Source organism: Hyperolius riggenbachi, chromosome 10, assembly GCF_040937935.1.
Source record: "Hyperolius riggenbachi isolate aHypRig1 chromosome 10, aHypRig1.pri, whole genome shotgun sequence".
Taxonomy (NCBI): domain Eukaryota; kingdom Metazoa; phylum Chordata; class Amphibia; order Anura; family Hyperoliidae; genus Hyperolius; species Hyperolius riggenbachi.
The window spans coordinates 266,331,274-266,346,388 of record NC_090655.1 but is presented as its reverse complement, the minus strand read 5'-3'; the positions used below and the strand labels follow the sequence as shown (position 1 = coordinate 266,346,388).

General features: G+C 45.0%; 1 protein-coding gene across 1 annotated transcript in view; it reads left to right on the top strand.

Moving 5' to 3' along the window:
- The window catches only part of LOC137537162 (zinc finger protein 721-like), a 68,408-nt gene extending 55,742 nt beyond the window's left edge, over positions 1-12,666 (top strand). The window contains exons 8-9 of the mRNA XM_068259284.1: positions 6,105-7,262; positions 10,975-12,666. Coding sequence (XP_068115385.1) covers positions 6,105-7,262; positions 10,975-12,437 — 2,621 coding nt within the window. The 3' untranslated portion in view covers positions 12,438-12,666. The remainder of the gene's footprint in view (positions 1-6,104; positions 7,263-10,974) is intronic.
- Positions 12,667-15,115: the final 2,449 nt, after the last annotated feature.

The following is a 15,115-nucleotide window of genomic DNA, read 5'->3' as shown; positions in this document are numbered from 1 at the left end:
CATCCCCAATCGTTATCCACTACCTTTAATTGGCGATTTATTTTCTCAAGTCTCCAAGGCTCAGGTGTTCTCCAAGCTGGATTTGAGGGGGGCTTATAATCTAATACGCATCTGACAGGGGGATGAATGGAAAACGGCCTTTAACACATCCAATGGACACTACGAGTACCTAGTGATGCCCTTCGGATTGTGTAATGCTCCGGCAGTGTTCCAGGAATTGGTTAATGAAATTTTCAGGGAGGTTCTTGGACGTTTTGTTGTCGTGTACCTTGATGACATTTTAATTTTCTCTAGAACCCTCAGAGAGCACAGGCAGCATGTCAGATTTGTGTTGGAAAAGCTCAGGCAGAGTTGTTTATATGCTAAGTTGGAAAAATATTAATTCGAGGTCTCAGAGGTGTCCTTTTTGGGTTACATTTTATCCACTAATGGTCTATCCATGGATCCCAAGAAGGTTTCCGCAGTCTTGGAATGGCCACAACCTGTGGAGTTAAAGGCTCTCCAAAGGTTCTTGGGGTTCGCCAATTATTATAGAAAATTCATCAAGGGGTTCTCCACTGTAGTGACACCTCTCACTGACTTAACCAAAAAACGGGGCAGATACCTTTAATTGGTCCAGTGAGGCATGCGCAGCCTTTTCCCAAGTAAAGACGCTCTTTTGCTCAGCTCCTATCCTGTGACATGTGGACGTAACATGTCCCTTTATTGTGGAGGTGGATGCCTCTGAGATAGGTGTGGAGGCTGTGTTGTCTCAACATTCAGGAATTCAGGGGCGGTTACACCCGTGTGCTTTCTTTTCACGCAAGTTTTCATCTGCGGAAAAGAATTATGATATTGGTAACCGGGAACTGTTGGCCATCAAGATGGCCTTTGAGGAGTGGCGTCACTGGCTGGAAGGGGCGGAGCATGTCATTACAGTATACACAGACCATAAGAATCTGGAGTATATTGAAGGGGCAAAGAGGCTTAACCCGAGACAAGCTCGTTGGGCACTCTTCTTCTCCAGGTTCAGGTTCATAATCACCTACAAACCTGGTAATAAGAATATCAAGGCCGATGCACTGTCCCGTTCCTTTGAACCTGAGGTGGTCCGACCCTCGCCCCCTGTTAAAATCTTGCCAAAGCACATAGTGGTAGCAGCCACAGAACCCATGGAGGATCTGACTACCACTCTGCAGCCTTACCAGACTGATACTCCAGAGGGAAAGCCAGATGGTGTTCTGTTTGTTCCTTTGCACCTGCGCCTCCAGGTCCTGCAAATCTTTCATAGTCATAAGAATGCAGGGCACCCAACTATAGCCAGGACCCAGGAGCTTTTGTCCCGATGTGTGTGGTGGCCGACTCTCAAAAATGACTGTAGAGAATTTGTATTATCCTGCTCAGTTTGTGCTCAGAGCAAAGCTTCCAGGCAAGCTCCTTCAGGGACACTACAACCTTTACCCGTACCTACGGAGCCATGGACCCACATATTCATGGACTTTGTGGGGGAACTTCCTAGTTCTGAGGGGATGACGGTCATTTGGGTGATAGTGGACCGTTTCAGTAAAATGGTTCATTTTGTGCCCCTGAAAAAACTCCCCTCAGCTCAAGAACTGGCAGACTTGTTTGTCACCCACATTTTTCGGCTGCATGGGATACCCCTGAATGTGGTTTTAGACAGGGGTACAATTTATTTCAAAATTTTGGCGAGCATTTTGTCAGCAGTTGGGCTTAACTCTGTGCTTCTCCTCAGGTTACCACCCTCAGACTAATGGCCAAACCGAAAGAATGAATCAGTCATTAGAACAGTTTCTTCGTTGCTATAGGCCCATACACACGTCGGATTTTAGCGAACGACCCGTCGTTTGAACGTTCCGTCGTTTGGACGTTTCCGCGTCAAATCCGACGTGTGTACAGACTATCGTTCGGGTGATAAGACTGGTTACCAACGATCCGCTGGGCGGATCGCTGGTAACCAGTCTTATCACCCGAATGATAGTCTGTACACACGTCGGATTTGATGTGGAAACGTCCAAACGACGGAACGTTCAAACGACGGGTCGTTCGCTAAAATCCGACGTGTGTATGGGCCTTTAGTGTCTGATTCTCAACACGAGTGGGTCAAGTTTCTTCCTTTCGCAGAATTTGCCCACAATAATCTGAAGAACACTTCCTCTGGATTTTCCCCATTCCAGGTGGTCACATGGAGGTCCCCAAAGTTTTCCTCCTTTCATGTGAACAATTCGCCCTTCCCTGCATTGGAACAGTGGCAAGACTCTTTGAAAAGGATATGGTCTTTGGTAAAAAGCAATTTGACTAAAGCGTTCCAAACACAAAAAAGGCAGGCGGATAGGAAGTGTTCTCCTGAGTGGGTCTTCGCTCCTGGGGATATGGTATGGGTCTCTACGCGTCATGTAACGTTGAGGCAGCCCTCGGCAAAATTGGGACCCAAATATATCGGTCCATATTCAGTTTCTGAAAAGCTCAATGAGGTGACATACAGGATTGCTCTACCCTCTACCATGAGAGGTGTAAGATCTTTTCATGTGTCGTTATTGAAGCCTGCTGTTTGTGTGGACTCCCCCCCCCCCCCCCCTGTTCTGATAGATGGTGAACCTGACTATGAGATTGAGGAGGTCTTGGACTCTCGCAGAGTGTGAAATTCCATACAGTATTTGGTGCATTAAAGAGGGTACGGTCCTGAGGAGAGGCCGGCCCGCCCATAAGGCGGAGTGAGGCAGGTTCCTCAGGCGGCGGATGTGGGGGGGTGGCACCAGGCAGAAAGAGGAAGTGAGTGCACCTGGCTTTTGCCGCCTCCCATTTTCCTGTCTGGACTGGACCCCTGGGACCCTCTAGGCTGTGCACGCCAGCCCGCCACCCTAGATGCGGCCTCTGAGGGAGTCCTGCATGGCTAAGCTGCCATCACGATAATTGTGTGCGCCGGGTGCGGGCGGAGGCAGAATCCGGAAGTGACTGGAGTCACGCTGCCTGCCGCCCGTCTTGAAGAGCACTGCCAGTAAAATGACCTGCCGCTGCCCCCTGCTCGCCAGAGCCTCAGTCACTGTTTCAGCCACTGTAGCTCCGCCCACTAGTGTTTGAATGGAGCGCGGGGCTGATGGGGAGCAAGAGCATGCCACTGGAAGAGAAGTGAGCTGCGTGGGCCAAGGAGGGAATGAGGCCAGAGCCAGTAGGAAACCATCTCGGAAGATCAAAGGATGCAGCTAAGCCAGCAGACTGCAGATATTCTGGGCAAGTGTCAGGGGAGGAGGTGTGTGTGATGTGACTTGTGATGTCTCCCTTAGTTGTTCTTTCTCTGTGTCTGCCTTGGTGTATGTATTTGTGTGTGGGTGTGTGTGTTTGTTTGTTTGTTTCTCCCTTAGTCGTTCTTTCTCTCTCTCTCTCTCTCTCTCCCCTCCCTCTCTCTACCCCCCTCTGTGTCTCTCCTCTCTCCCCCTCTCTCTCTCTACTCTCTCCCCCCTCCCTCTCTCTCTCCCCCCCCCCTCTCTCTCCCCCCTCTCTCTCCCCCCCTCTCTCCCCCCCCTCTCTCCCCCTCTTCTCTCTCACCCCTCTCTCTCTCACCCCCTCTCTCTCCCCCCTCTCTCTCTCACCCCCTCTCTCTCCCCCCTCTCTCTCTCACCCCCTCTCTCTCCCCCCTCTCTCTCTCCCCCCCTCTCTTTCTTCCCCCCCCTCTCTCTCCCCCTTCTCCTATCTCTCTCTCCCCCCTCTCTCTCTCCCCCTCTCCCCCCCCTCTCTCTCTCTCTCTTCCCCCTCTCTGCCCCTTTCTATCTCTCTCTGTCTCTCTCCCTCTCTTTTTCTCTGTGTGTCTCTCTCTCCCTCTCTTCCCCTTTCTCTCTCCCTCCCTCTTTCTCTCTCTCTCCCCCCTCTCTCTGTCGCAGGACATCATGGCCACCACCAGCTCTGATCACTCTCAGCCGCACTAACATTGCGACCACTGTCAGCTCTGCCACCAACGACTCAGATCCACCAGCCCTGTGGCAGCCAGGCCGCCATTCCTGGCCCTGTTCCAGGGCAGCCACCCTCCACCTGGTCCCCACAGGGTCAGCCACTATTTAAATATTACTCCAGCATCTCACAAGTAGGGCTGCTCGAATCCGGTTCTGGGAGATACCTGGATAGTTGCTATCCGGATATCTCCCAGTAAACCTGTGCGGAGTGGGTGGGGGGGTCAATTTTACCTATCTGACGTCGTCTTCGTCCGTCCCTCAGCACCTCCCACGATGCGCTCCACGTGCGTCACGTGATTACAAACACTTCCTCCTTCAACCCGGAAGGAGAAAGTGTTTGTGATCACGTGACCGCCGCTTGGACCGCATCGTGGGAGGCGCCGAGGGACGGACCGAAGAAGACGTCAGACAGGTAAGATTGACCCCCCGCCCACCCTGCACAGGTAACTGGGAGATATCCGGATAGAACTATCGTCTTCCGGATTTGAGCAGCCCTGCTCACAAGGGCCCCCCCAGACTAGCACCTACTTGACACTATACCTGGCTACCCTATACAGGGGGCACCTATACCTGGCTACCTAACTACCTATACTAAGGGTGAAAATTGTGGAGTGCTGTGTGATCATTCCAAATGGGGGGGGGGGGGGGCGTATACTCACAAGTTTGCCTCAGGCAGCAAAAAGTCTAGGACCGGCCCTGGGTACCCGATCACCGACTACATGCAGAAGAACTGAATTGGGAATTTCATACTTTACATCCTGAAAAACCGTTTCATTTATACATACAGTAATAGCTGTGCTTAGTCCACAAAAATGAAATAAATCAATCAAAATTAGTTACTTATGCTGCTTCAATAAAGCAGTCCACGTATTTTTAAAGTCAGATATACATATCTGATTGTGACTGTATATATGATGTGTACACAGGAATCTCTTATATATACTAAATAACATTTATGCTGTAAGAATAAAGCCTGATGTGTAGCCGTGTCACTAATAGAGATGGTCAATGAGATGGACATAATTCTGCATTGATTCTGATTTATGCAAATGTACATAAATCAACTGCGGCAGTACAGTTGATTTGATTGCTCATGAAATCAAATAATTTGATATGTTGTTAAAATTTGGTTTGGTGACTACGAATTAAATGGTACGTGAGAAGGATGAAAAGAAAAGTTTTATACATACCTGGGGCTTCCTCCAGCCCCCTTCAGGCTATTCAGTCCCTCGCTGTCCTCCACCACCTGGATCTTCTGCTATGAGTCCTGGTAATTCAGCCAGTCAGCGCAGTCCGGCCGCATGCCGCTCCCACAGCCAGGAACATTCTGCACCTGCGCAATAGTGCTGCACAGGTGTAGTATGCTCCTGGCAGCGGAGTGTGTTTATGCGCACTACGCCTGACTGGCTCAAGTACCTGGACTCATAGCAGAAGATCCAGGTGGTGGAGGAGGACAACGAGGGACTGATTATCCTGAAGGCGGCTGGAGGAAGCCCCAGGTATGTATAAAACTTTAATTTCATCTGTCTCAGGTTTCCTTTGTTACACAGTAGTACTATACTCTACATATGCACTCCCCACAGAGCTGCAGGGAATCCACTGAGAATGTTGTGCACATTGAATACAGAGGTGTTTGTCTATCACCCATAAACCTGGTTCAGATTGTGCATGAAGAATGTGAATTACAGGAAGAATCTCCTTATTCCCCTCCAGAGTAACTGCACATCACTCTTACATGTACCCACAGTTACATTGCCTAGGGCCTGGTTGATGTTCTTTGTTCCGGTCTGTACCTTTTACCAGTACTCTTACCAAGGACTAGTTTTAGTCTAAAGGGAATAAATATGGCAGTCTCCATATCCTTCTCACTTCAGTTGTCTTTTAAAATTCCTAAGCGTTGGCAGTTAAGAGACAAATTTCATGTTACATACTTTTATTCAACAAGATTGTAATATGCAAATTAGAGGAGTCGGAGTCGAGGAGTCGGTGGAATCCTAAACTGAGGAGTCGGAGTCGGTGGATTTTTTTACCGACTCCACAGCCCTGTTAAAAAGTGTGGGCACCTCTGGTCTATGGAAGATCTCCAACCCAAAGTTATGTTTTATGTTCTCTGTTTATTAGTACTAATATCTTACTGATATAATTTGTTGTTCTTTTTAGAACTAAGATCTGAGCGCAATGAACAAGAGACGTATGTGAGGAGTGATCAGCAGTCTATAGAGGAGGGTGACATGGTGAGGACAATGAAAGAGGAAGAAGAAGAGACGTATGTGAGGAGTGATCAGCAGTCTATAGAGGAGGGTGACATGATGAGGACAATGAAAGAGGAAGAAGAAGAGACGAATGTGAGGAGTGATCAGCAGTCTATGGAGAAGAATGACATGATGAGGACAATTAAAGAGGAAGAAGAGACGTTTGTGAGGAGTGATCAGCAGTCTATGGAGAAGAGTGACATGATGGGGACAATTAAAGAGGAAGAAGAAGAGACATATGTGAGGAGTGATCAGCAGTCTATAGAGGAGGGTGACATAATGAGGACAATGAAAGAGGAAGAAGAAGAGACGAATGTGAGGAGTGATCAGCAGTCTATGGAGGAGGGTGACATGATGATGACAAGTAAAGAGGAAGAAGAAGAGACGTCTGTGAGGAGTGATCAGCAGTCTATGGAGAAGAATGACATGATGAGGACAATTAAAGAGGAAGAAGAGACGTTTGTGAGGAGTGATCAGCAGTCTATGGAGAAGAGTGACATGATGGGGACAATTAAAGAGGAAGAAGAAGAGACATATGTGAGGAGTGATCAGCAGTCTATAGAGGAGGGTGACATAATGAGGACAATGAAAGAGGAAGAAGAAGAGACGAATGTGAGGAGTGATCAGCAGTCTATGGAGGAGGGTGACATGATGATGACAAGTAAAGAGGAAGAAGAAGAAACGTATGTGAGGAGTGATCAGCAGTCTATGGAGAAGAATGACATGATGAGGACAATTAAAGAGGAAGAAGAGACGTCTGTGAGGAGTGATCAGCAGTCTATGGAGAAGAATGACATGATGGGGACAATTAAAGAGGAAGAAGAAGAGACATATGTGAGGAGTGATCAGCAGTCTATAGAGGAGGGTGACATAATGAGGACAATGAAAGAGGAAGAACAAGAGACATATGTGAGGAGTGATCAGCAGTCTATGGAGGAGGGAGACATGATGAGGAAAATGAAAGAGGAAGAAGAAGAGACGTCTGTGAGGAGTGATCAGAAGTCTATGGAGGAGGGTGACATGATGTGGACAACTAAAGATGAGGAGCTTATACAGGGCAGAAAGGGTGAGAAATCAACATTAAATATTGAATATCTTTAGCCATTATGACCGTATCACTGCTCACAGACTGGCCACATTAGGGGTTATGCTGTGTACTCATGTTATGTGTTTGTTACCTAAAACTGTCTTTCTCAATTGTATTTGGTGACAGCTTACTAACAATAACAGTACAGACAACCTGATTGCTTTGGAGTGTGCTGTTCTGTTCTATCACACATAAGGTTACTGGCCTGTAATATGCAGATAATGGTCACTGTACTTTACTGTACACAGATTGGTCACAGTAAGGGTGACTTAGTGTTACCGGCCTGTAATAAGCTGATAATGGTCACTGTACATTACCGTACACAGATTGGTCACAGTAGGGGTGCCTTAGTGTTACTGGCCTGTAATATGCTGATAATGGTCACTGTACATTACTGTACACAGATTGGTCACAGTAGGGGTGACATAGTGTTACCGGCCTGTAATAAGCTGATAATGGTCACTGTACATTACTGTACACAGATTGGTCACAGTAGGGGTGACTTAGTGTTACCGGCCTGTAATAAGCTGATAATGGTCACTGTACATTACCGTACACAGATTGGTCACAGTAGGGGTGCCTTAGTGTTACTGGCCTGTAATATGCTGATAATGGTCACTGTACATTACTGTACACAGATTGGTCACAGTAGGGGTGACATAGTGTTACCGGCCTGTAATAAGCTGATAATGGTCACTGTACATTACTGTACACAGATTGGTCACAGTAGGGGTGACTTAGTGTTACTGGCCTGTAATAAGCTGATAATGGGCACTGTACATTACTGTACACAGATTGGTCACAGTAGGGGTGACTTAGTGTTACCGGCCTGTAATAGGCTGATAATGGTCACTGTACATTACTGTACACAGATTGGTCACAGTAGGGGTGACTTAGTGTTACTGACCTGTAATAAGCTGATAATGGGCACTGTACATTACTGTACACAGATTGGTCACAGTAGGGGTGACTTAGTGTTACCGGCCTGTAATAAGCTGATAATGGTCACTGTACATTACTGTACACAGATTGGTCACAGTAGGGGTGACTTAGTGTTACTGACCTGTAATAAGCTGATAATGGTCACTGTACATTACTGTACACAGATTGGTCACAGTAGGAGTGACTTAGTGTTACCGGCCTGTAATAAGCTGATAATGGTCACTGTACATTACTGTACACAGATTGGTCACAGTAGGGGTGACATAGTGTTACTGGCCTGTAATAAGCTGATAATGGTCACTGTACATTACTGTACACAGATTGGTCACAGTAGGGGGTGACATAGTGTTACTGGCCTGTAATAAGCTGATAATGGTCACTGTACATTACTGTACACAGATTGGTCTCAGTAGGGGTGTGTTAGTGTTACTGGTCTGTAATAAGCTGATAAAGGTCACTGTACATTACTGTACACAGACTTGTCTATATTTTTTACGCACGCACGCATGCACGCACGCACACACACACACGGTTCTGTGTCTCAATGACACAAATGGATAATTCCTCCATCTCGCAGCTCCTATAATTTAGTGTTGTGCAACGTCACAATTTCTTTATTTGCACAATTGGGGACAAGAGAGACATAAAGGTACATTACAAGGGGCATATGAGTACACAGACAGATGGAAGGGAGCACCGATCCAATCAGCGAATGCAGCGTGCCAGGGCTTCTCCCCATTGCCTTCTGGGGAGCACCGTCAAAGTAGAACAAAGTAGTCCGGCACCGCTGGCTGTATATAAAGCTCCTTTAATAGCCCACACGTGGCAGCAGTGACAGACTGCTGTTTCGGTTACACAACCTTTATCAAACTGCTTAGTAGCCATAAAACAAGTGACATCCTTACACCTTTAAATACACCCTCCCTGTGTGGGAGGGGTCCTAGAGCGGACCTGATAGAGAACTAGAGTCCCTATATACAAATTATTATTTAGGCGTGGATGAAAGAGTAGTAGCCAATGGTAAAAAAAAGAGGCAAGTACCTGTAGAGGTCGGGCTCCCCGCCCCCTACTCAGGAGGATCCTGTTAGTGCAAAGAACGCCCGCCTGGCATGTTTCCCCTTCCAAGCACGCATCCCATAGCGATGCGGCCATCACTCTGACTACTTCCGGGTCAACTCAGAATTGTACAGCGAGCTGATGTCATCGGGGCGAACACCCGGCGGCGCTTAGACATGCAGTACCTCTAAAAAGCCACCCGATGTCTCTTTTGTAGACAGATGCGACGAAAACATTGCATCATAGGAAAAATAAAAAACATAAATCTAAACTATGCCCACCAGTTATTAGCAAAGCTTAACTGGGTGCGTCAAAAAGGTCGCACTATCTCAGACTATATAGGCAATATAGATCCACCAGAGTGCGACAATAAAGTTGCACCCAGCGAAACATGAAAATCAAAAATGAAAAAAATTAAGGGACAAAAATATGTAGTTTCCCTACCTGGTCCGCTGCTGGTGTACATTAAAAGCATAATCTAGAAAAAAGAGCACAATATGTTATTGAAGACATGAACTACTCCTTAAAGTCAGGGACGCACATTATATACAAAAACTTCAATGATTCAAACCCCCCGCCCCACAGGTATTTCATCTCCTGATCAAGAAGGCCCCCTTTTTAAGTAAGGCGTTTTCTTTATTTGAGCCTCCAAGTGTCGGGTATTCCATCGATTGCCATCACCTTCAACTGTGACACCGAATGTCTGACATCTTTTTGTCCCTTGATTTTTTTTCATTTTTGATTTTCATGTTTTGCTGGGTGCGACTTTATCGGCGCACTCAGGTGGATCTATATTGCCTATATAGTCTGTGATAGGGCGACCTTTTTGACACACCCAGTTAGGCTTTGCTAATAACTGGTGGCCATAGTTCAGTTAAAATAATAATTTGCATATAGGGACTTCAGTTCTCTATCGGGTCCGCTCTGGGACCCCTCCATCACAGGGAGGGTGTATTTAAAGGTGTATGGGTGTCACTTGTTTTATGGCTACTAGGCAGTTTAATAAAGGTTGTGTAACCAAAACAGCAGTCTGTCACTGCTGCCACTTGTGGGCTATTAAAGGCGCTTTAGATACAGCCAGCGGTGCCGGACTACTTTGTTCTACAAGGGGCATGTGAGTGACAGGAGGATACAGCGGTAATAAGAATGTGTAAGTGACACCACATTGCTCTACAAACATAACACAGATCTCTTGCTATAAGTACATATAGGTCTGTTGTCACAGGAGTAACACATTGCTTCCATTGTCTCATCAAGCTCTACAACTTACTGCTTTTCAATGTATAGCCAATGCTTTATGTGTAGGGAAGTCAATGAGATGCAAATAACTCTGTAATTGTATGCAAATATAATGCAAATTGTATGCAAATCACATATGTCAGGAAATATTTGATTGGCTGAATTTCAAGCTATATAATATTAGTATGCAAGGCCAAGTTATAGTCATGTGATTGGCCACAACCATCTGCAGTTCCCTGTCAGACTGATAACAACTAGTAATGATCAGTGACAGCTCTAGGCTAATTGTATGCTAATTATATGCAAAGTTATGCAGCTGCTGCATCTGGCCCATTTCTAATATAAACTTTGCATCAACGTGGAATTCTCAGCAGCTCACTGACTATCCCTAATGATAATTGTTCCTCCCCTCAGAATTCTCTAACAGGAAGTGATGATGTTTCTCTATTTGCAGGGCGGAGTCCCGGCATCAGGAACCTCTCAGAGACTCTTCTCTCTGTATCCACAGACTGTACAACGGATGATGATGTCACTGGACAAGAGTCTCCTGCAGATATCCTGGTTACCCCAAATATTCCCCCAGACTCCCCTCACCTGTCTAACCCTGAGGGGCCTCATACTCAGCACAGCTCTCCCCCTGCTGGAGGGTCTCATTCCTGTTCCTGGTGTGGGAAATGTTTTGTTAAGAGATCACAGCTGGTCACACATGAGAGATCTCACACTGGCGAGAAGCCCTATTCATGTGCTGAGTGTGGGAAACGTTTTGTTCAGAAATCAAATCTTATCAGTCACGAGAGATCTCACACTGGTGAGAAGCCCTATTCATGTGCTGAGTGTGGGAAACGTTTTGTTCAGAAATCAAATCTTATCAGTCACGAGAGATCTCACACTGGTGAGAAGCCCTATCCATGTAGTGAGTGTGGGAAATGTTTTGGGCATAAAACCAATCTTGTTATACATAAGAGATCTCACACTGGTGAGAAGCCTTATTTATGTGCTGAGTGTGGGAAATGTTTTGTACAGAAAGCAATCCTTGTTGCACATAAGAGATCTCACACAGGTGAGAAGCCTTATTCATGTGCAGAGTGTGGGAAATGTTTTATAAAGAAAGCAAACCTTGTTTTACATGAGAGATCTCACACTAGTGAGAAGCCCTATTCATGTGCAGAATGTGGGAAATGTTTTGGATGGAAATTAAGCCTTGTTAAACATGAGAGATATCACACTGGTGAGAAGCCCTATTCATGTGCAGAATGTGGGAAATGTTTTGCACAGAAATCACAGCTTGCCACACATGAGAAGTCTCACACTGGTGAGAAGCCCTATTCCTGTGCTGAGTGTGGGAAATGTTTTCTTCACAAATCGCACCTTGTTATACACAAGAGGTCTCACACTGGTGAGAAGCCCTTTTCATGTTCTGAGTGTGGAAAATGTTTTAGTAGTACATCAAACCTTTACACACATGAGAGATCTCACAGACCCTACACTGGTGAGAAGCCGTATTCATGTGTTGCATGTGGGAAATGTTTTAGGTGTAAAGCATATCTTGTCACTCATGAGATAACTCACACTGGTGAGAAGCCTTTCTCATGTTCTGAGTGTGGGAAATGTTTTAGGAAACGAACAAATCTTGTCAGCCATAAGAGATCTCACACTGGTGAGAAGCCCTATTCATGTGCTGAGTGTGGGAAATGTTTTACACAAAAAGCAAACCTTGTCACACATGAGAGATCTCACACAGCTGAGAAGCCATATTCATGTGTTGAGTGTGGGAAAAGTTTTGCACAGAAATCAACTCTCGTCACACATGAAAGATCTCACACTGGTGAAAAACCCTATTCATGTGCTGAGTGTGGGAAATATTTTATACAGAAATCACACCTTGTCAGACATGAGAGATGTCACACTGCTGAGTAGCCCTATTCATGTGCTAAGTGTGGGAAATGTTTTCAGTGTAAGCCACTGCTTATCAGTTATATTGAGTGTGGGAAATGTTTTGGCCATAAGTGTTCTGATACATTTTGTCTACTTTGTTTTTTGCACATGGCAGCATTTTTACACAGGATCCTGATGACGATTTCATGCAAATAAATGCATTGGTTTATGAAGGGTTAAAATGTTCAAGAGATCAAAATAAACGTATTAATTAAACTCTAATTAACTCTATTACTAAAATTAACTTTTTTTTTAGATATGCCATGGTTTGTATTTTATCTTTACCGACTTTAGTACCACAGGTTTTTTTTTTTTTTGCTTAAAACCAGAGCAATTTTCAAATTTTATCTCTCCTTTCATTCATTCACCAATAACTTTATTGCTACTTATCACATCTAAATGGTCTATATCAATTGTTTTGCCAGAAAGTAGGCTTTTTGGTTGGTAGCCTTTTTTTTAAGTAATTATGTTATTCTCTGTACATTTTAAAGAAAAAAAATGAAAAAATATATTATTTCTCCATTTCCATCCAATATAGTTTTAAAATAAGTAATGATACCATATGTATGTTCCTAGTGCAATGTATGGCAACAGTATATTATTTGGGAATAAAGGAGTATTTTTTCTGTTTTGTGTGTTTTGTTTTCTCATTGTACTCTATCAGTAATTAAAAGCTCTTATGTCAGGAATATAGCAGCTAGTTATGATGTTGGGATAATACAGTAGTATATTTTCATTTTCCTGTCTGCTATGTACTTCAGATGCGTATGTATGGGTGGTCATCTGGCTTTGGGGGAAGCTGTACTTGTCTGTATGACAGTGTGGAATACAATTACCCTCAGTTCCTCTGGGAGCAGAGAGCTAATTAGAAGCCCCATTGTCCCAATCTACAAATCAGGCCAGAGTCAGGGAACTTCAAAGGCTAACAAAAAAACTCTGGAATTTGAAGGAGTGGGGAAGTCCTTTTGATACAATTTTTACCTGTGGAAATTGGATTTTATGGAAGTGTTTTGAAATCTCTGAACGATCCAAAACTAACACAGAATTGCTTTGAAGTCCGCAAAGTGTGACAGGAAAAGCCTTGAAATTCGCATGTCACATCTAGCCCAGATGTGACAAGAGGCTCGGCAGACCGTGATGACACCGTCTGGGAAATTGCGTTAGTTCTGGGGGTGGAACATTCAATGCCCCAGGCCCCCAAGTGGACTATATAACTCAAGCCTGGGACAGTCACAAATCATCTTCTCTTGGAGGTAGCGCATAGCTAGAGGGATCCCGAGCGAATCGGACCGACGCTGGTAACGTTATTTCCCTTTTATTTTGCAACTTGTTTTGTGTTTATCGTTGTAACTTTTATTTTGTAACTTTTTACTTTGTTTTTTTTGTAAATCTTTTGTGTATATTACTTTCTGCATTGTTCCACTTTTTTCCTGGAATATTAAAGCGTTATTTAATACGTTTGACTTCTGCTGTACTAAACTAACACTCATAGCCTAGAAGAGACTGAAGTGTAACTGTGTATAAGTCCATGCCTGATTGTATGACTGAGCAACACTACCGTATAAGATTGTAATTGCATTGTGTGTATGTGGCACTTCTGCGCTTGACAGCAGAGTGGGAAGTCTAACAGTATCGTTCGGAACGACTGTTAGTGGTTTTGCTTCACTACAGTGTAAGATTGCAACTGTGTGTGTGTGCGTGGCGTTCTCGTATTTGGTCTAAGCGCAAAGCTGACCTAAATACGAAAACGCAGATTGCGTGTTGAGAACTCGACAGCTGAGTGGACGTCTAGCAACGGCTAGTGGTGGCAGTAAGAAGCGCTTGAGGGGTCACGGCCTTATTTTTAGCTTGAATATGGCTGCTCCCCGCTTGATCTGGTCAAACCCGCAGTCGGGAACGGTATACGCAGGCGTGCCACGGGGCCGGTTCCTGACACCTTAGCAGGGCCGGGCTGAGGCATAGGCTGGAGAGGCTCCAGCCTCAGGGCGCAGTGTAGGAGGGGGCGCAGAATTCATTCAGCTGTCATTCCTAATTGTGTTTGAAGCAGAAATAAATAAGAAAAGGGGATACATGGCAGTGACTGCAAGCCAGATAACTAGAGATTAAGTTGTTGGGGGCTCTGGTGCACCTCTGTCTAAGAGCAATCAGTGTGTGGCGGCTGAGGTGGGAGGGATGGGGGGGCGCACTTTGGTGTCTCAGCCTTGTGTGCTGGAGGACCTTGTCCCGGCTCTGCACCTTAGCTGCCAAATTCACAATAATACACCCTCATGGCATACATATTTATAAAGCAGAGTCCCTAAGGTAACTATCTATGTATCCTCTATTCAATTCTATCACTTTTGTTTTTTATTACAAGAGTTTTATTTTGGTACAGAGTATATGAAAATAACTATTGCTTTTCATTCAGTTCACCGGTAAAAATCAAACAATTTCACATGACATAGGCCTCAGCTGTCATACACCCCAAATTCTATTCTCTCACTTGTCACAGTTAAAATGATTCCCTGTATTCATAATCAGATAGCTTTTTGGGCAAACAGACTCTTAACCACAAGTAGCACCAATGGATTTTTCACGGACATTTTTTTGCACCAAAAGTAATAATCATTCTTTCTTACCAAAGCACATGGAGCGTTTAAACAATTAACCTCCTGAGCGGT